The 22,229-nt window shown below is 43.3% G+C and overlaps 1 protein-coding gene across 5 annotated transcripts in view; it reads left to right on the top strand.

The window, feature by feature from the left end:
- The window catches only part of RBM47 (RNA binding motif protein 47), a 165,157-nt gene extending 144,071 nt beyond the window's left edge, over positions 1-21,086 (top strand). For 4 of the 5 annotated variants that reach the window (XM_082838838.1, XM_082838837.1, XM_082838836.1 and 1 more), the window contains 4 exons: positions 8,251-9,410; positions 10,286-10,492; positions 13,307-13,500; positions 18,327-21,086. In XM_082838838.1, the coding sequence (XP_082694964.1) occupies positions 8,282-9,410; positions 10,286-10,492; positions 13,307-13,500; positions 18,327-18,560 (1,764 nt within the window). In that variant the 5' untranslated portion in view covers positions 8,251-8,281 and the 3' untranslated portion in view covers positions 18,561-21,086. The remainder of the gene's footprint in view (positions 1-8,250; positions 9,411-10,285; positions 10,493-13,306; positions 13,501-18,326) is intronic. The other variant, XM_082838840.1, reaches the window with a different exon arrangement.
- Positions 21,087-22,229: the final 1,143 nt, after the last annotated feature.

The raw sequence follows: 22,229 nt of genomic DNA, 5'->3' as shown, positions 1-22,229 counted from the left end.
TCATGCCTAAGAAGTGACTATTAGTAAAGACAAACATTTTATGGTATAAATAAGGGGACATTAAGAATAGAACTCTAACTGCAAACAGAGATAGAATTACCTCTTGGATAAATACATTCTAAAACCTTCTACTGGATTAAATTCCATCTAGTGCTGGAAGACACTGCTCACCACTGAATATTAACTTCAAATTGCAGTGTGTCCGTTGGTCAGCGAGTAAAACTCTTCCAAGAATTCCAATTCCAAATTGCCTATTAAACACACACACACACAACACACACCTGTGAACCAAAGCTCACTGGTAGTTTGCATAATTCTAGAGTAAACTCATGCTCATTTTTGATCCTAAGACTGGTTGGTAAACACTGGAAATATTTACCAGTACAGTGTTTACAGTGTTATCCCTTGCCCTCTAAAATGTCCCACTTCAGGGAATTCCCTGGCGGTCCAGTGGTTAAGACTTCACGCTTCCACTGCCGGGGGCCCGGGTTCAATCCCTGGTGGGAGAACTAAGATCCCGCAGTGCAGCCAAAAAAAAAAAAAAAAAAAAGTCCACTTCAAAGTTAAAATCTTACTGAAATGTACTCTAAACTGGTACTAAGGGAATTCAGATCCTTGATGATTTCTAGTTTAAGTCTGAGTTAACCCCAAAATGTTACGTTACCCCAACAAACTCAACCTAAAATAAAGACAACAAAAATTCTAGCTAATAGTTCAGAATAATAATAGCTTGATTTGAAAGTATATTCTCCTCTGTTTTACATGCCAAACTGTGAATAAATGATTTGTTTTGAATATACTGCCATGTTTGTTTAATGCAAGCAGCCTTCAATGAAGACTAATGCGTTTTTAGTGTGTGCGAGCTCGGCTCTGTTGGGAGGGTCCTGCCTCAGGGGATCTGGCATCCTTGTGAACGACTGCACCATTTGCATCCAATGCAGCAAGTCTCTTCAGGTTCTTTCTGAAGAGCCTCTTGCAAACTGCTGTAGCCAAGGGTTAGGTGAGAAACAGGCTTACACTTGGACGCCTGAGCCACATCACCAATGGAGAATCACACTGCCAGACAGCTTACCTGCAGTGAACAGAATCTGGGAGGCTCTGATATGCCAGTCTACACCAGAACTCACAAGCTAGGCTTCTCATTCTGACTGGTTTAAAGTTGGCTGGGGTAATACCTCTTGCTTATTTCCCTATAAACACAAGAATCCTACATAGGGGTAAGAGTCTTACCTCAAGTTCATATATCTTTTTCTTTTTCTAAGTTCAGATTTCTTATGCTGACATTTCTTGAGCACTTGGTGCTAGGTTCAGCACTCAGAGCTTTGCATGGATCATTTCAGCCCAATGGTGAGAGTTAACAGTGCAGCTGTGGTACAGACTCTAAGCCACACTGTGGGTTCAAGGTAAGCTCCGTGAGGATGAGGTCCACAGGTATCTGGCACATAGTAGGTGCTCAGTAAATATTTGCAGAATGAATGAATAAATGAACACAAACTCTTCTGTGTTTGTGTCACTTTTAAAATCTTAAGAAATTGTTCACATAAAAGTGTTAGGAGCTGAGCCAACAATCTTTACCAGATGTCTCTTCTTCTAGGCCTCACAAATTTGACCATGTAGTTAAATGGAAAACAGCTTAGAATGAGGGTGGGAAGGCAGCTCAAGAAGACTCTTTAAAATATGTTAGAACTTAAAACTTTGTCCTGAAATTAAGTCACTGCTCAGCATAGGAAACAGAGGGAAAAGTGACTGTAATACTTAGCAATAGGAATCTCTGTTACTTAGTCTCATTGATGTTCTCTGCACATCTCCTAGAGCAGAGGTTGGCAAACTTTTACTGTACCTGACCAGAGAGTAAACATTTTTTTTTTTTTTTTTTTTTTTTGCGGTACGCGGGCCTGTCACTGTTGTGGCCTCTCCCACTGCGGAGCGCAGGCTCAGCGGCCACGGCTCACGGGCCCAGCCGTTCCGCGGCATGTGGGATTCTCCCGGACCGGGGCACGAACCCGTTTCCCCTGCATCGGCGGGCGGACTCTCAACCACTGCACCACCAGGGAAGCCCGAGAGTAAACATTTTAGCCTTTATGGGCCATGCAATCTCTGTCTGAACTAGTCAGCCCCACCACTGTACTGCAAAAGCAACCATCTTCAAAAAAAAAAAAAAAAAAACGAGTATGTATGTGTTCCAATAAAATTTTATTTACAAAAACAAATGGCAGGCTATATTTGGCCCATGGCACAGTTTACCAAGCCCTGGTCTAAAGCATGTCTAATTGTCTTAAGTTTTCTGTTTCATCTCTGACAGAAGGATCATACGGCTAATGCCGTATAGTTCCCCTTTTTTAAGGCATTAAATAAACCATATATCTTTCACATATCTGTGCCTTTGGCCTTGAAAACTCATTGAACAGCACACCATGTAATTTATTTAACTGTGGTATATTATCTTATAAAGACGAGAAGAATGGAGTTCGTAGCCCATAAGGTTTTATTGAATGTACCTTTTTTTTTTTTTTTTTTTTTTTGGTGGTACGCAGGCCTCTTACCGTTGTGGCCTCTCCCATCGCAGAGCACAGGCTCCGGACGCACAGGCTCATGGGCCCAGCCACTCCAAGGCATGTGGGATCTTCCTGGACCGGGGCACGAACCCGTGTCCCCTGCATTGGCAGGCGGACTCTCAACCACTGCGCCACCAGGGAAGCCCGAATGTACCATTTTTAAATGGCCTCTAATGAAATCCTAATTTTATGGAATCTTTTTATTCTTTTTGCATTTCTGAGCTTTCTCACTCTTTGTGTGTGTGTGTGTGTGTGTGTGTGTGTGTGTTAAAATATACATAACAAAGTTAACCGTTTTACCTGTTTTTAAGTATCCAGTTCAGTGGCATTAAGTACATTCACATTGGTGTGCAGCCATAACCACCAGCCATCTCTAGACTTTCTCATCATCCTTCACTGAAACTCCATAAACACTAATTCCCCATTCTCCCTCCCTGCAGCTCCTGGCAACCACCATTCTACTTTCTATCTCTATGAATTTGACTATTTAGGTACTTCATCTAAGTGGAATCATATAATATTTGTCCTTTTGTGTCTGGCTTATTTCACTTAGGATGTCTTCATGGTTCATCCATGCTGCAGCATGTGTGAGAATTTCCTTCCTTTTTAAGGCTGAATAGTATTCCACTGAGTATACATGCCACATTTTGTTTGTCCGTTCATGTGTCAATGGACTTTTGGGTTGTTTCTACCTTTTGGCTACTGTGAATAATATTGTTATGATCATTGGTGTACAAATATCTGTTTGAGTCCCAGTTTTCAGTTCTTTTGGTTATATACCCAGTAGTGGAATTGGTGGATCGTATGATAATTGTTACCTTTTTGAGGAACCACAATACAGTTTTCCATAGTAGCTGCACCATTTTACATTCCCACCAGCAATGCACAAGGGTTACAATTTTTCTACATTCTTGCCAACACTTATTTTGGTTTTTTGTTAGTTTCTATGTTTGGTTGGTTATAATAGGCATGCTAGTGGATGCAAAGTGGTATCTCATTGTGGTTCTCAGTTGTTTTTATGCTAGTGTTTGTAGTTAGTGTAAAAAATAGTTCATTTAAACACTACATTAATTTATATCTCATGCAAATTTTATATATATATATATATATTCAGATATATGTGCATTTATTCCTCTCCTAATGCCAAAATTATGTGAGATGGCTTCCAAAGACATGAAAACAATAAGATGAATAATATACATAGCTAAATTCATGGCACTGGGGATATAGAAGACTAAAAAAAATGAACCAATAGCCACGATTAGATGAACCTGAGAGTGTGTTGTGATGTCCTATACAATTACAAAACTAAAGTGACAAAGTCAATCCTGAACTTGTTAGTGGCCAAAGAAAAAAGGGAAAGGGGGCCAGTAACATGATTCACTTATTCCAGATGATGAAAGCTCAGGAAAAAAAGGCTTTTCTTGGCTCGCAGATATAGGAAAATAAGCTATAACTATTTTAAAAGAGATGATATGTTACTGAAAGCAGCAGAATTTTTGGTGAAATTAATGGGGCTGGAATTGGGAATGACTCCTCTAGCCTGACTGTTATACAACTTTTTTTGTGTTAAATGGTAGTTTCAAAGTGCAATTTTAGGAAAATAAAAAGTCAACTCCACATCTCTCAGCAGAGCGATAAGGACTATTCCTTTGGACTTTAGTCACTGTTTTATGTAGGACAACTATGTAAGATCTTGAATTCCCTGATATATGTTTATATATGTACCTGGCATTTGCTTCCCAGGTCACAGATTATAAATGCATATGTGTTTGTACAGATAATCTTCTTAAGAATATATCCTTATCTTCCTTTTGGAAGGAGGGAAAGATCTTCATGTTCAAATTTGATATTGAAATTTCTGCTTCAACTTGAAACTACAGGAACTGATGTATATTTTCAAATTTATACCAGAAAAAAGGCTTCATGATAACTGGATATGTTGCCAAACCAGCCTTCAAGCAGTTGAAGAGCAAAGCAAATTAAAAATAAGAATAGAAGCCGTATCAAACAGATGTTTTTAAAGAACTGAGAAAGTGTCAAAATTACTCTAAAACTGAAAGAATTGGTCTGAAGTTTTACCCAGAAGTTTGGATGAAGAATAATAACTGACATTTCTTGAGCATTTACAATGTTCCAGGCATAGTTCAAAGTGCTTTGTATGTATTAACTCACTTCTCTAAACTCAACAAAGTTAATACTACTGTCATCATTCCCATTTTATAGATAGGGAAACTGAGGCATGGGGTAGCTGAATATCCTTGCTCCAGGTCATACAACTAGGAAGTGTTAGAGCTAGGATTCACACACAACCACACATTCTGGCTCCAGTGGCCAGTCACTGACCCACTAAACTGCAGGGGTCCCCAGCCTCTGAGGTACCGGTCCCTGGCCTGTTAGGAACCTGGCCACACAGCAGGAGGTGAGCGGCGGGTGGGCAAGCGAAGCTTCATCTGTATTTACAGCTGCCCCCCATAGTTCACATTACCACCTGAGCTCCTCCTCCTATCAGCATTATGGTGAGTTGTATAATTATTTCATTATATATCACAATGTAATAATAATAGAAATAAAGTGTACCATAAATGTAATGCGCTTGAATCATCCAGGAATCATCCCCCACCCCCACTCCATCCGTGGAAAAATTGTCTTCCACGAACTTGGTCCCCGTCGCCAAAAAGGTTGGGGACCACTCCTAAACTGTACTGCCCCTTGATGTTACAGCAAATGAACCAAAGAAGTATTGGTTGGCCAATGGGCAAATATCTTCTGTTGTGTCCCTATATTTTGTTTTGTTTTGTTTTCTTTAAATGATCAAACTTACCTTAATTATCCTTGAAATTTCCCTTAATATCCTTATGTAGAATTCCCAGTAGGAAATTTTTTTTAACATCTTTATTGGAGTATAATTGCTTTACATGTATCCCCATATCTCCTCCCTCTTGCGTCTCCCTCCCACCCTCCCTATCCCACCCCTCTAGGTGGTCACAAAGCACCTAGCTGATCTCCCTGTGCTATGCGGCTGCTTCCCACTAGCTATCTATTTTACGTTTGGTAGTATATATAAGTCCATGCCACTCTCTCACTTCGTCCCAGCTTACCCTTCCCCCTCGCCATGTCCTCAAGTCCATTCTCTACGTCTCTGTCTTTATTCCTGCCTGCCCCTAGGTTCTTCAGAACCTTTTTTTTTTTTTTTTTTAGATTCCATATATATCTGTTGGCATATGCTATTTATTTTTCTCTTTCTGACTTACTTTACTCTGTATGACAGTTGCTAGGTCCATCCGCCTCACTACAAATAACTCAATTTCGTTTCTTTTTATGACTAATATTCCATTGTATATATGTGCTACATCTTCTTTATCCATTCACCTGTCGATGGACGCTTAGGTTGCCTCCATGTCCTGGTTATTGCAAATAGTGCTGCAGTGAACATTGGGGTGCATGTGTCTTTTTGAATTATGGTTTTCTCTGGGTATATGCCCAGGAGTGGGATTGCTGGGTCATATGGTAGTTCTATTTTTAGTTTTTTAAGGAATGTCCATACTGTTCTCCATAGTGACTGTATCAATTTACATTCCCACCAACAGTGCAAGAGGGTTCCCTTTTCTCCACACCCTCTCCAGCATTTGTTGTTTGTAGATTTTTTGATGATGGTCATTCTGACTGGTGTGAGGTTATACCTCATTGTAGTTTTGATTTGCATTCCTCTAATGATTAGTGATGTTGAGCATCCTGTCATGTGTTTGTTGGCAATCTGTCTATCCTCTTTGGAGAAATGTCTATTTAGGTCTTCTGCCCATTTTTGGATTGGGTTGTTTGTTTTTTTAAATATTGAGCTGCATGAGCTGCTTGTAAATTTTGGAGATTAATCCTTTGTCAGTTGCTTCATTTGCAAATATCATCCCCCCCCCACCCCCTTTCTGAGGGTTGTCTGTTCCTCTTATTTACAGTTTCCTTTGCTGTGCAAAAGCTGTTAAGTTTCATTAGGTCCCATTTGTTTATTTTTGTTTCCGTTTCTCTAGGAGGTGGGTCAAAAAGGATCTTGCTGTGATTTATGTCATAGAGTGTTCTGCCTATGTTTCCCTCTAAGAGTTTTATAGTGTCTGGCCTCGTAAATTTTTTTAAATGATAAAAAATGGAAAAAATTTAGTTGAATGATGAAACCTTATTCAGCTATTATAAATTATGTTTTTACAGTTTTAAGAGCGTGGAAGAATGCTTTTAAAATGAAGTAAAGCAGCAGGATGTAAATTTATTGGAAGCCCAGCTCCACCTCTCCCACCCTCCAAAAGAAACTATTGAAAGAAAGATGGGAAAGTTTAATTGTGGCTATCACTGGGTAGGAGAATTAGGAATAACTTTTTTTCTTATTTTTCTTAATTTCCATAGAATTTACTTGAATACTATCACAGACCAAAAAAATGAACTAAACTTCATTTTTCAAAAAGCTAATCAGAGCTGTTCTCTACAAACGCAAAGTACGAAGCTCCTAGTGATAATCTCACTGCATAACTTAAAATCATTTCCATGAGCCCTATGCTATAGGAGTGAAGGTGGCATGATTTAGACTTGCACTGGTGTCGCTATTTAATTTTAAAGTAAAATGAAAAATTCTGCAATAGTCGCATCTCCAGTATTCAGTAGCCACAAGTGGCTAGTGACAGGTTTTCCATCGTCACAGAAAGTTCTGTTGCTCAGCACTGGTTTCAAAGAAAGAACATGGAATCTGGAGCCATACGCCTTGAAATCAAGTCCTCATATGAGCTGATACTTGCTGTGTGAAATGAGCAATTTACTCAACCTCTCTGAGCCTATTTCCCCATAGACATTTGGGACTAATGATAATATCACTTCCCATGAAAGGAGATTAAGAAGATCACATAAGATAATGCATGTGACAGTTCTCTGAAAACTATAGTGTAGTTTAACAGGTTGTTGCTGCTTCAGAAGTCCCCCAGCCTGAACTTAATCTAGCTCTTTGTGCACTGATTCCAAATCCATGAATGATTCATACCAAGAATTTTGCTAATAGGGAACAACACCGTAAAAATCAGACTTACCAGCTCTTAGCACAGTTCCCAGGACAAGTCCTTGGTAATGTGGGTGTTCCATTTCTTCCTTGTAAAAAGCTTCCACACACAGCTCTGTATCTTCAGTAACACCTCCTCGGTTTTTTCCTTAACAATAGAAACACATTGCCCTCCTTCCATTCCTAAATGAAAAAGGCTGTCTTAAAAAAGAAAGCAAAGAGGTTTTGTCTGTCAACGAAATAAAGGGGGTAAAATGCTGTAACTAAAAGGAAGTCAGTCTGACTTGACAGTGCAGGAATTAAGCAAAAGATGTTGCCAACTGCTGCAAGAACGTGAAGTTTTCCCCAACAATGACAGCAGGTTCTCTATGCTTCAAAGCTATTGGGTTACTGACTAAGCGGAAGTACTTGCTCATTCTGATTTTTTTTCCCCGAGTCACTTCTGGTTTTTCCTGCAAAACACCTTGCCCAATTGAGACAATTTTAGGGCTGCTGCATATCTAGAGCGGTCTCCATCTTATTTCTCATTCAACCCCCTGATAGTTAAGCGTGAGTCTTGTATGGCTTTGAAGAAGAAAGAAAGAAAGAAAAAAAAAAAAAGTCAAGTTCTGACTCAACTCGGTAAAGATTCCACACTCACCCCCTCCCTCTTGCCTCCCCCAGGTTTCCGCCGGGCTTGGATGCCTTTGACATTATGACCGCAGAGGATTCCACCGCAGCCATGAGCAGCGAGTCGGCCGCTGGGTCCTCCGCCAAGGTGCCCGAGGGCGTGGCAGGCGCGCCCAACGAGGCGGCACTTCTGGCGCTGATGGAGCGCACGGGCTACAGCATGGTGCAGGAGAACGGGCAGCGCAAGTACGGCGGCCCGCCGCCCGGCTGGGAAGGTCCGCACCCGCAGCGCGGCTGCGAGGTCTTCGTGGGCAAGATCCCACGCGACGTGTACGAGGACGAGCTGGTGCCCGTGTTCGAGGCAGTGGGCCGCATCTACGAGCTGCGCCTCATGATGGACTTCGACGGCAAGAACCGCGGCTACGCCTTCGTCATGTACTGCCACAAGCACGAGGCCAAGCGCGCCGTGCGTGAGCTCAACAACTACGAGATCCGCCCCGGCCGCCTGCTCGGCGTGTGCTGCAGCGTGGACAACTGCCGCCTCTTCATCGGCGGCATCCCCAAGATGAAGAAGCGCGAGGAGATCCTGGAGGAGATCGCCAAGGTCACGGAGGGCGTGCTCGACGTGATCGTCTACGCCAGTGCGGCCGACAAGATGAAGAACCGCGGCTTCGCCTTTGTCGAGTACGAGAGCCACCGCGCCGCCGCCATGGCGCGCCGCAAGCTCATGCCCGGCCGCATCCAGCTTTGGGGCCACCAGATCGCCGTGGACTGGGCCGAGCCTGAGATCGACGTGGACGAGGACGTAATGGAGACCGTGAAGATCCTCTACGTGCGGAACCTCATGATCGAGACCACCGAGGATACCATCAAAAAGAGCTTCGGCCAGTTCAACCCAGGCTGCGTGGAGCGCGTCAAGAAGATCCGCGACTACGCCTTCGTGCACTTTGCCAGCCGCGAGGACGCCGTGCACGCCATGAACAACCTCAACGGCACCGAGCTGGAGGGCTCGTGCCTCGAGGTGACGCTGGCCAAGCCCGTGGACAAGGAGCAGTACTCCCGCTACCAGAAGGCGGCCAAGGGCGGCGGCGCAGCCGAGGCGGCAGTAGTGCAGCAGCCCAGCTACGTGTACTCCTGCGACCCCTACACGCTGGCCTACTATGGCTACCCTTACAACGCGCTCATTGGGCCCAACAGGGACTACTTCGTGAAAGGTTAGTGGGGACTCCTTGCCTGGGTAGGCCCAGGGATCCGCGTGTGCCGGGCGGGCGGCGTCGGGGGTGTGGTGGCTGTCATTTACCGAGCCGGTGGACGGCGACCCCCTTACCCACCCTCGTTTGGGTGTGGGTTCTGGGTTCTGTTCTTTGCTGGCGCTTAAGGCATGCACTTCTACAGCACTGAGAGAAATGCAGATCGTTAGTATGTGTAGGATGAGTGGTAGAATCATGGGTGCATGCACGCTCTTCTGCGCTCAGCCTTTCCAGGGCCTACCTACTGTGGGGCTAGTCCGCAAGGCTCTGGGTTCTTAGGTTAAAAACTACGTGTGAAATGAAATCTTTAGAATGTTGGGGATTAGGGGGCACAGTGTTGTCGTTGGGTTTTTTGTTGGGGTTGTTTTGTTGTTTGTAGTCACTGGCTAGCCTGTAATGAAACCAGGCCTTACACTGGGAAGCAGAATGCTTAGCCTCTGGGTCCTGTTCTCTGATTAACTGCTTCTGTGACTTAAGTCAGCCCCTCTAACCTCCCGAGGCTTGTTTTCTCACCCATAAAATGAGAAAAGTGACTAGCAGTTCCCCTTCCACAACTAACTTTGTTACAGTCTGTGAACATTTTTATTTATTGGAGTTGCAGTTGCAGTCCTAGGAACTCACCCTTCAAGTTCATCTCTTGCATTAAGCAGACATTTTAGGGTGCACCTAGGCTGGAACAGAAGGTGTGAAGCATCTTCCGGCTCATTGAAGGGCAGAGGTGTAGCCACCTGCAGCTTAGAGCCAGCGCAAACACCTAAGTGCCAGGAACCTTGAGCTAAGGTCCGCCTCCTGTATTGTTGCTATTGGTAGCTCATCATGTTTTGTGTTGTTATTATAAGCAGGCAGCATAAGAGGCCGGGGTCGAGGTGCAGCTGGCAACAGAGCCCCAGGGCCCAGGGGTTCCTACCTTGGGGGATATTCTGCTGGCCGTGGTATATATAGCCGATATCATGAAGGAAAAGGAAAACAACAAGAAAAAGGATATGAACTTGTACCGAATTTGGAAATCTCTGCCGTCAATCCAGTTGCCATTAAACCTGGTACAGGTCAGTATAAACTGGCGTGAGAATGGATCTTTTCAGTCTGAACCCCAGCCCTCCCTTTGAAGTGACTTCCTTGGGTACTTTTATCTGCATATGGGTTCCTCTTCTCAAAGGCAACGGAAGATTAGGCAGGGAATGTGGCCTCCTGGGCCTTCTTATCTAGAACTTAGGGAGATAGTCTAGTGTCTAGTTTTGACCACGTCCAGTCAAACTTTCCGTTAGTGGGTTTTTCAAATGGGCATCACCAGTTGTTAGGCTTTTTTTCAATTAGGCAGATTCTCAACTAGGCAGATTGGGATGGGGTGTGCAGAGATAGAAGAACCCGAGTCTCTTCTGTGTCTTCTACCAGCTAAAAACTTTCTTCTCCTTACTCAAGCCTATTTCTACCACATGCATCGGAAGCCAGAAGGCGCATTTCTTTGCTAGTTCTGAGAGTTGCTGGGAAGGGTAGAAAATTCCCCTTCAGGAGCAAATAACACTGCTGTCTCTTGTCATGGTCTTAACAAACCAGAATGCCTGGGAGCAGCAGTGAAAGTTTTTGCGGCTGATTTCCAGCTCTCATTTCCGCCTTTTGCTGGATCCGTAGATTGGGGGTAGGGGCACTCAAGTAATTCAAGCCAGGGACCTTGAACTTTGCTTCCACCCTCCACAAACCAGGCCCCACAAACCAGTTTTCCAACATTGTTAGTGCTCGTTGGCCTAATGTGAAACAGGTCTTTCTGATCCTAACCCGCAAGGAGCTTTATTTAACTCCACAGTGTGAACATAGCACAGACTCCCTATTTACACACACCACACAAGCCCACACATGGGAGATTCTTCCCTGATCCTCCTCCAGACCTTTTCCCGGTCTCATGGAGGGTAGATTGAAGAACTCTTTGAGAACATCCTCACTTGGAAGCTCAGCCTCTCTGAGTTTCTGTTGGCTGAGGTCCGCACTCCTTCTCCTGGCTGAAACAGACTCAAGGGAGCTGTGCGAGTGGAGCGTAGGTTGGCATTGGCCACATAGAGCTTACAAAGCATTTTCCCAGTAGAGCTTCCTTTTGAAGTAATCCGGTGATTTTTTTTTTTTTTTTTTTTTAATGCCTGTGAAAAAATACTGCAATTTCTGCAGGTAAGTGACTCCTTAGACTGGATTTCCTTATAAATGCCATTGGTGCTTTAAGCAGTGTAAAACAGATCCTGTTTCTCCCTGTAATTCCATAAAGCAGAGCCTGGATACAAGACTCGTCACTTCTCCTTGTTGGGAAAGGGACTCCTGTTGGCATTAGCTTAAGACTTAACTAGAGAAAAGAACTCTTAAACAACCTTTAAGCATATAGTTGTGTTCTGGGACATGTAGTAGCTGACAGCCAGAATAATCCAGAGTTGCTTAGTACAACTCAAATATAGCTCAAACTTATAACCCTTTCTGGGCCCTATCCCCGTGACCTCTATTTCTGATTAATCCAGAAAATTAGAACTATGTATTTTAGGAGGAACACCAGGGCAGTAGTGAAGTATTTGGGCACAAGATCACGTGGATGGAAAGGCAGGTAAAAGATTTGGTTAAGATTTTAGGTATATTTTGGGCTTCCCTGGTGGCGCAGTGGTTGAGAGTCCACCTGCCGATGCAGGGGACACGGGTTCGTGCCCCGGTCCGGGAAGATCCCACATGCCGTGGAGCGGCTGGGCCCGTGAGCCATGGCCGCTGAGCCTGCGCGTCCGGAGCCTGTGCTCCGCAACGGGAGAGGCCACAGCAGTGAGAGGCCCGCGTACCGCAAAAAAAAAAAAAAAAAAAAAAAAGATTTTAGGTATATTTTATTGAATGGCTGTATCATTGTTTAGCCCACAGTCATTTCTCTTTACCTTATATCGTCAGCTTTTATTAGAAGAAATTACTTACAGTTGGAGGAGAAACATAAGTGAAAGGTTACTTTGTGTATGCATTTCAATATTCTTGCTCTTCCTTGCAACACACACATACCACACACTCACGCAAACTCCCCCACATCAGGGCTAGTATTTTTTTTTTCTTTTTACCTCTCCTTATCATACATTGACATTCAATAACTGCTGTCTGTTTGAATCTCTGGTTGAAATGAGCCCTTTGGACTTGACTCACAGAAACATGTCTTTGAATTGGCAGGTACCACCAAAAAAAGCAGTCACTCTACTGCTTTGCTATTATGACTGGCCATTAGAAAATTAGGGAATTTTCCATTTTTTATTATGTATTTTTCCTTGAGTCAGTAATATTGAAATCTGAAATGTGGGGTGGGGAGGATGTACACAGACCTCTGAGTTCTCAAAATGAAACCCTCAACAGCACCAGCTTTTTAAAACGTGGTGAAAGTGAAAAGGGCAGCGGGTCTGGTGACGAATTAGATGAGTGATAAGGAACCAGCAGTCTCCTTCTCACACTCTTGGGCCTCAAGCCTCTGCTCTCACTTCTTATTCTGAGACTGTTTTCTCAGAATTAGAAGGCCCTTTCTTGCTCTGTAGAACCTCAAGAGTAAGAGTCAAAATGCGATTTTCTGTTAGAAGCAGTAGGAAATGTGGGTGCAGAAACCTAACTCTAAGCTTTCCTTCCCTGATGATCTGTGGGGAGACCCCATTGGTACCCATGTGTTTCCTTTTGAAAGTCAAGTCAAGGGGAGGAGGGGTACCTGCCACCTCCTCTCTCTTCCTCTTGGGTAGCACCTGTACTGAGGGAGCATTAGTTAGCAGGGAGAGCCCTTGGCTGCTAAACTTGGTTTTTAAAAATATTGAGAAAGTGATGGACCTCCTTCAGTGACTGGATGACTGACCTGTGTTTCCTTCTTACTTCTCTTGCAGTGGCCATCCCTGCCATCGGGGCCCAGTATTCCATGTTTCAGGCAGCTCCGGCTCCTAAAATGATTGAAGATGGTAAAATCCACACAATGGAGCACATGATCAGCCCCATCGCTGTGCAGCCAGACCCAGCCAGCGCCGCCGCGGCCGCGGCCGCCGCCGTCATCCCTGCCGTGTCCACGCCACCACCTTTCCAGGTAGGGTTCTTACTGCGGTCGTTGCGTTTGTGTGAGGCCTCATGTGTCGTGGATTCATTTAATACTCCACAGGAGAATTTACTGTGTGCCTAGCTCTCTGTTAGAACTATGGGACTGGATGACAGACAAATTTTGTAAGATAAATCATGGCAGGACAGAAAAATTTTTAGTAATAATTGTACTACCCCAATATCGTCACTGTATTAAAGATGGGAAGCAATATGCAGAAATGGCATGTGTAATTTTTCACAGTGTCATAACATTATACATACTACTTTTTTTTATGATACTGGATAATTTTTAACTCATGTTCTTATTGTTAAGGAGCTGACACACAAAATCCCAGGAGATAGTTCACATTTTCCCATTCCAGATTATAGTTCAGTGAAGAGTTATTTAAAGTTCTGCTGCTCTCTCACTCCCTCCCTCCCTCTCTCTGTATCAGTAGATACATATGTATACATGTATACATATATATACGTGTGGCTGTAGAGAGAGAAATGTCTAGAGAAATATCTATAGAGATAAAGATACATGAAACTTTACAAAATCTGCCTTTACTCCTCTCTTACAACCATATCCAACTATTCCCATATCTCCTCCCAATCCAGTCTTACTAGTCCATCCTCCTTCCCCACCTCTACTTACTCATAGTGTTCTCCTCTCTGTGGTTTCTTCTCTAGAATCTTTCCCATCCACATCTCACCTTGGAAATCATGTCTCCCATACTTCTCATTACCTACAGTATTACTTGGCATTTGACTGCCAGTGTGTTCTATCTCCCCAATTAAAACGAAGTTCTTCCAGAACAAGAGTTACGTCTTATATTGCTTTGTATCTGCAATGTGTAGCACACAGGGAATACCTATGTGATATATCATTCATCCAGACAGAAAAATAATCTCGTTGAAGCTCTCCTTTGTGAGGCAGTGAATCTCAACTACCTTATCAATCAACAAGCATATTAAAAACTCAGGCCGGGGATGTCTTTTATCTAATTGAGTAAGAATTATCCAGGGGACATGTTTATATTGATAAAACAGAGATTCTTAGATTCAAAGCCCAGAAGATTCCAGTTCAGCAGAACTGGGCTGGGGTTCTAGAATCCATATTTTGTCCCAGCTCCTCAGTGATGCCGAAACAGAGCCAGACTGTGAACCCTCACAGTAGCCTGCTGTTTGCTTGCTGTTGCCCACTCTGAGCCCCAGTCTTTTTTTTTTTTTTTTTTTTTTGCGGTACGCGGGCCTCTTACTGTGTGGCCTCTCCCGTTGTGGAGCACAGGCTCCAGACGCGCAGGCTCAGCGGCCATGGCTCACGGGCCCAGCCGCTCTGCGGCATGTGGGATCTTCCCGGACCAGGGCACGAACCCGCGTCCCCTGCATCAGCAGGCGGACTCCCAACCACTGCGCCATCAGGGAAGCCCTGAGCCCCAGTCTTGACTGCACTATTCAGAAAGGGTCAGGCCATGTGAAGTTTATTTATCTATCAATATATCGTCAAGTATTCTTTAACTGCAAAAAGCCAAAAAAAGGAATAGGTTGGAAATGACTCACAAAGTAGTTATTCCTGTTTCTATCTTATGTCAGTCTGCACTGGATGCTGCCGTGGGGTCTTTACACGAAGTTGTGGTTTGGGAATCTGTTCAGTGTGCTGTCATTAGCAGTTGATTCCTATGGAGATTGTTTCCTTCTCCAGTATATTCTGCAGAATGCCAGGAGCTACTTCCTTTGTAACGTGGGTATGGCTTCTCTGAGTGTGTGTGGCCCTGCCACTCTCCCTCAGGTCTAAGTACTCTGTGTCCTGCCTCGAGTTCATTGACCCGGGTTCTCTGACATGTTCAGTCCTCTGCCGCCTCTGTGTTCTCTGCCAAATTGCAGCAGAGGGAGGAGCTTTTTTTTTTTTAAATATTTATTCATTTATTTATTTGGTTGCACTGGATCTTAGTTGCGGCTGGTGGGCTCCTTAGTTGCGGCATGCAAACCCTTAGTTGCAGCATGCATGTGGGATCTAGTTTCCCGACCAGGGATCAAACCCAGGCCCCCTGCCCTGGGAGCACAGAATCCTAACCACTGTGCCACCAGGGAAGTTCCCAAGGAGCATTTTAAGCTCCACGGATCGGTAAATAGAAAACTTTTTGGAGTAGAGCAACACTGGAAATCAGTTCCCAGCATGGCTTCCAGAACCTTCTTGGGGAACACCTTCGATCTTCCTCCTCTGTTTTGCAGGTGCTCAGGGATGTTCCTGTTTAGCCATTTTATATCCAAAGTTTCATATAGCCTTTGCAAGCAATTAAAAAAAAACTTGCAGGTATAGATGATCATTTTTTCACGTTGATTTCTCAAAGTGTTCTCAGACTTCACAACAAGTTGGTGGTATAGGTAGAGCAAAGATAACCATTCGTTTTTTGAGAGGAGCAAAATTTGAGGCCTTTTTCTCTCCCCCTCCCCAACTCCCTATGCTGAGCCCAACCCCATTGCGCTCACCTGAGCCCAGGTGTTGGGCTGCACTGTAGCACATGGAAAGGTTTTTCTCAGATGTCACCTTCCCTGTGATTCCTTCCCTTTGTGCATTTGTCATTAAAGAGATGTCCACACATTTGGAAAAGATGGCTTGCTGTCTTGCTGTAAACCACAGTCTTCCCAGTTCCGAAGATTGTCTGCCTGGTCGTAAAGCGTTTCTAATAAGATATTCATTGTGACTGCATTGTAGGAGGCAGGATAATGCAAGGCTAAACGCACAGGCTCCAGAGTCACACATCCCCTTGCTTAAAAGCTATGTCGCCGGGACTTCCCTGGTGATGAAGTGGTTAGGATTGCCGTGGAGCAACTAAGCCTGGTCACCACAACTACTAAGCCTGCGCACTAGAGCCCACAAGCCACAACTGCTGAGCCCGTGAGCCACAACTACCGAAACCTGCGTGCCTAGAGCCCGTGCTCTGCAGCAAGAGAAGCCACCGCAATGAGAAGCCTGCGCACCGCAATGAAGAGTAGCCCCTGCTCACCGCAACTAGAGGAAGCCCGCGCGCAGCAACAAAGACCTAATGCAGCCAAAAATAAACAAAAAATAAATTTATAAATAAAAAGAAATAGGTAAAAAAATATTTTTCAAAGAAAAATAACATCATACAAATAAGGCACTTAGAATAGTGCCTAGCAGACTATAATCTCTCTGTTATTGTTATCATTTAGTATAATTATTATTTTGGTTACAGTTGAAAGAAATGACTCTTAGGTAATGAAGTTCCTTTGCACATAATTTTGTGATTCTGATTTGCAGGTATTGTAGAGGAATGATAAGTAATTCCTTTATAAAAATCCAGGAAGAAGTAATTTTTTAAAACCTAATTCTCCATTTCACATATCCTGAATTGTTTATTTTAAAGATACATTAAGACAAGGAGACCACAGCAGCACGTACTAGAGGGCATTCTATGAAACATAAGGTGCACCAGATGTTTTGTTAAATGTGTGTTTTATTTTACCAAACATCTATCTACTTTTCCATAAAGCAGCTCAGAGAACGAGCTCCGTAGCAAACACTTCGGGAAATACGGAACCAGTCTTCCCTGCATACTCCTGTTTGTTCTGAAACCATAGTATGTTACACTTACAAATGGAGGGAAGGAAGCAGCAGGGACTTTCAGAGCCAGCATGGCATCTGCAGTGAGGCAGCTTCGGTTAGCTTGTCTTTCCCCACTTCCTCCTCCTGTGGAAGTCCCACCTTATTCTTCAGAACCCAGCTCAAATGTCTCCACTTCTGAGATGCTTTCTCTGGCTCCTCAAGTTAGTTGGCTCCTTCTCGAAGCTTCTGCAGCAATTTGTTTATACAGTGGTGTCATATCTTAGGTGGGAGATGGTTGAAGAGATCACATTTGCTGAAAATTGTGTCTGGTCACAATCTTTTTAGGTCACAGCTTAAGAAGCTGACCCTTGGGAGAGCTGTGTACTTTGTTTTGTAAAGTTGTCACAGACTATGCTTCTTTCTCTCCGTTCTTGAAACATCATGTTTCTTCAGTTAAGTATGAGTTGAGGCAGCTGGCATGTGTTTCAGGAAAAATTTTTCTTCTTAGTTACAGTGAGATCAACTGAGTAAAGGGTAGACCTCAACTCCCATCTCTAGCTCACTCTGGGGCATAGGCTGATTGTGTGGAATGGTGGGCAGAAGATTCCAGAGCATTGGAACTTTCCCGAGCATTCCAATTCCATCAGTGTCACCAGCTGAATTCGAATGAGCCTTGAGGATGCAACTTCACCTTACTTTAATGGCTCCTGCCTCACTCCCTTACAGTTACTGTTTGTCTACCCCTCTGCCCTTCTGCCCTGAGAATGGCAACTTTTGTTTTGTTTTGTTTTTAAATAAATTATTTATTTATTTTTGGCTGCGTTGGGTCTTCGTTGCTGCGCGCAGGCTTTCTCTAGTTGCGGCGAGCGGGGGGCTACTCTTCATTGCAGTGTGTGGGCTTCTCATTGCAGTGGCTTCTCTTGTGGAGCATGGGCTCTAGGCGCCTGGGCTTCAGTAGTTGCGGCACGTGGGCTCAGCAGTTGTGGCTCGCCATCTCTAGAGTGCAGGCTCAGTAGTTGTGGAGCACGGGCTTAGTTGCTCTGCGGCATGTGGGATCTTCCCAGACCAGGGCTCGAACCCGAGTCCCCTGCATTGGCAGGCGGATTCTTAACCACTGCACCACCAGGGAAGCCCAAGAATGGCAACTTTTGTTTCTCTGTCTGTTTCTCCTCCAGACTCCTGGGAGTTGAATGAATCAATGAATGAATGAATGGATAAGTAGCTACACATGTTCAGTAAGGATTCTTTCTCTCCCTCCTCCTCAGGGCCGCCCAATAACTCCAGTGTACACGGTGGCTCCGAACGTTCAGAGAATTCCCGCTGCCGGGATCTACGGGGCCAGTTATGTGCCATTTGCTGCTCCGACCACAGCTACAATCGCCACGCTGCAGAAGAACGCGGCGGCCGCCGTCTACAGCGGGTACGCAGGCTACATACCTCAGGCCTTCCCCGCCGCTGCTATCCAGGTGCCCATCCACGACGTCTACCAGACCTACTGAGATCCACCCACCACGACCACTGAAGGAACACTTTACTATTTATGAAGAAAGAACGTGTTGGGTTAGCACACACGAAACCCGAACGTGAAGAATGTTATCAGATACCATACTGGAATATTTTATATACATGAAGTTTTCACTAGTTTTTTTTAAGACTGTTTTCAATTTAGCAGACCTGTGTTTGTACATTTCTAAGAGGCTTGCAATGGTTTGTGCCTTAAACACCATCTCTTAAAAATTTGTATGCTGTAGTACATTTGTATAGAGGTTTTCGTTTTTGTATTTTTAAGGATATATTTTCAGTATGAAGGTTATTTTCTTAACTTCTGCACTCCAGAGATTTCTATTTTGTAGTACCTTCAATAGTAAATATATCAACTATATATTAAAAAGCACACTTGAGCAGCTAGGGAACTATTTTGAAAAATATATTCAATATTTAAAGATACAAACAATAGTGCTTTAAAAATACTACATAAAACGTTATTTTAAAAGTTATACTGGAAAGTGCAATTTTAAAATGAGTGAAACCTCTATTTCTGCTGGAATTAAAAGTTGACGGGTGTTACTATGTGTTATCCATGACGGTTCTGTTTTTTAAACACTCGACCTCTCCTTAAGCCAACATTGAAAGACTTGTCACACTTCTGAGTCCAAACACTGGAAAGCTCTCTCACCTGCCACCATCACCCTGGGTCCCTGTTCCTTCTCCAAGTGCCTTTGCTCTTAGATAGGTTCTCTCCCCACCCACTAGCCACCCTGTCCCCCTGTTCCCAGACCCACCTTCGTGTTCGGCAAGTCTAGGACAAACGCATTACTCTGACAGAGAAAACATTGATGACTTTTATACTTCTTTTTGTTGGGGTTTTTTGTTATGGGTTTTTGGTTTTTTGGGGGCGTTTGGTTTGGTTGGGAGGTATTTTCAATAGCAGAGTATGTGTAAGCACAAGATTTTAATAGTTTGCATAAGACATCTTTGCATAGCTATTTAATTGTCCAATATACAACTTTCATTCCTTTCCTAATGCTTTTATGTTATTATATTTGTTTTGAAGTATAAGTTTGTAGAGACAGAGAATGTTATTGTAGACAAGACCCTGAAAGACTCTTGTCGGCAGATATGCTTCTAGTTGCCTTACCATGTTTCATGCGAAATGTCTGTGGTTGTCACGGTGTTGGAAATACTATGTTTCTTGAACAGAGCCTCCCTCCGTTGCCATGCAGGTGGCAGGTGAACTGAATTGGGGCATGCACAGCCAGGAGGAGGAGGAGAGACCTGCAGGAGTAACAAGATAGTTTGTAAATATCTCCTAATCCTTGTTTTTAGCTGTTTTATGTTGCAGAAGTTCATGGTACCTAGTTGAATGCAAAGTGAAACCATTTTATTTCAATGTTATTGAACAGTTTTGTTTTAGTAGGAAGTAAATGTATCGTTGCAGTGTTTTGTGCCTGGTTAAAGGCCTTTGTTTAGCAGAGTGAATGTAAAATACAGTAAACTGTTAAGATTGTCATCTACTTTAGGAAATACACCAACTTGGAATTTTTCTTTTTAAAGGTTCTATCAAGGAAGTGAGGTGTGCAATAGATGGCACGGCCACAGTTGTGTTTTTATGTCATATTGGAGATTCCATCAAACCTTCTACTCACTGAATTTTGCTGATGGCTGCATTCTTATTGTGGATTAATAATAGGATAGTGCCCTTAGCAAACGTATTAGTTTTGTTTTACATTTTAAATTAAGAGATTCCCAAATGCCCTCTTCTCCCTCATCTTAGGGTGGGTTGAATTTTTTATATATAAGCAATATTTATTTAACTATTCTATAAAATTATTGCGTGCCTGCGAAGGCCTTTAAACATTCCTAACCTTCCTCTCCATCGTTCTTAAATGACATAAAGTAATTGTGCAATGTTCCTGATCCTGTACCCAGCAAACTGCATCCAAACTCAAATCTGTTGTTATGAGTAATCCAACAAAATGCAGTCTGGATTAGATCCCCATCCTTTGACTTTATATGAAAGAAGTACTCTCCTACTCTCCTTCCAGTGAAGGATTCATTATCACAGAGGTTCACTGGATGAGACTGACCCAGGGGTCTTACTGTATTTTACATGTGCCTGTAAATTATTTGCAAAAAAGAAAAAGGAAAAAAATGGTGTCTTAACATGGCAACTACCAAACTACCTTAAAAATAAACGTTGCTGACATAGCCCGTTAAGTATCAGTGAGCCTCCTACCTACCTATGGTCTGTCTGTTCCTGTTGTTTGAAAAACATTTCACATATGTACACTACTGAGGTAAGTTTGTAACTTGAAATGTGAACTTTTTTTAGGGTTAAGAACAAACTATATAAATGTTTAAAAAAAAACCAAACTTTCGAGTTCTCTGTTTTCAAACATGCTAGCAGTTTAGTTGTTATCTTTAGTTGCATTGTATTTGAAAAGCTTTTAAGTTTATTTAGATCTTGCTTCATTTACAATACATTCTTAGGATGTATGTAGTAAATAAAGCTTTCTTTAAAGCAATTTCAAGACCTCATTTTAAATTGTGTTTTTCTTTATACACATTTTTTTTCCTAACAAAATTAGAATAACCCTTACAGCGTAGAAGGAACTGACTAATTCATTATTTTCAGCTGGAGAAAATCATATCTTTGATTTGGAATTACTAATGAAGATGAGGCACGTAGTAAAAATTGTAAATTATCAGTGTCTTCAAACTTGTGCCCAGGTGGTAGAAAGTTGAGCACTCATCTGCTACTCAGCATCTGGATTAGAATGGGATGTGGCAAAGCCTGTCACTGTTCTCGGCACTGGTTTGTTTATGATCCCAAGAGCTTTACACTCAGAAATCTACATGGAGGCAGTTGACGTGACCTTGAGCTGTTTGGTGGTCTCATGAAAGTGCTGGGGTAACCTAATGTTGGTCACCGCATTGGAAACCAAAGCCCTCTGTTTCACCTTTTTCACAGCACCCGGCAAGATTAGCAGGGTACTGCCTTTTTCTCTCGAGATCATCACTAACTTCAGGTAGGATCCATCAGCAAAGCCAATCAAATGATTCAAGGGAAACTGGTAGGTTGTCAATGGAATTACTTCTAAAAACTGCCCCACGTGGCTTTGCCGTTGATTAAGAATTTTACCTTCTTAGTCTTGAGCAGCCTGGGTCATGGCCTCCCGACCCACATTTCTTAGAATTCTAACTTCCTGCTTCCTCTTAAAAGGAAAAAGCCTCTTTCAGAGGCAGAAGAGGCCAGGGAACTTCCCAAGATGACAGATCATTAGCCAGTATTTTCAAGGGGAACAAGATCTGCTGACTCCTTCTTGTTCTAGGAGAAGAGTACAGATGCTTTTCAAGTTGCAGAATCAGAGTTTGATTGCTCTTGTCAGAAAAAGAATTAACAGTCTTACAAAATGCATATTACACCTCTGCTAGATGCTGCCCTGCCCGGCTTTGTTCTAGGAGCTGCGGTGACTACAGCATCAACAAAACCAACAAAACCTTGCACACATAGAGCTTACATTCCAGTGGGAGAACACGGACAAAATAAGCAGGTAAATAGTGTGTTGGGTGGGGATAAAAGCTTTGCTTGGGTGATTCATTAGGCTTTTGGCTTCCATTGCCACGGGACCTCACAAGAACTCAGTGAAGTACACAGAGCAGATATG

This window comes from Leucopleurus acutus (assembly GCF_964270905.1).
Source record: "Leucopleurus acutus genome assembly, chromosome: 4".
Lineage (NCBI taxonomy): Eukaryota > Metazoa > Chordata > Mammalia > Artiodactyla > Delphinidae > Leucopleurus > Leucopleurus acutus.
The sequence above is the reverse complement of the archived record's forward strand: the minus strand, read 5'-3'. Positions and strand labels throughout refer to the sequence as shown.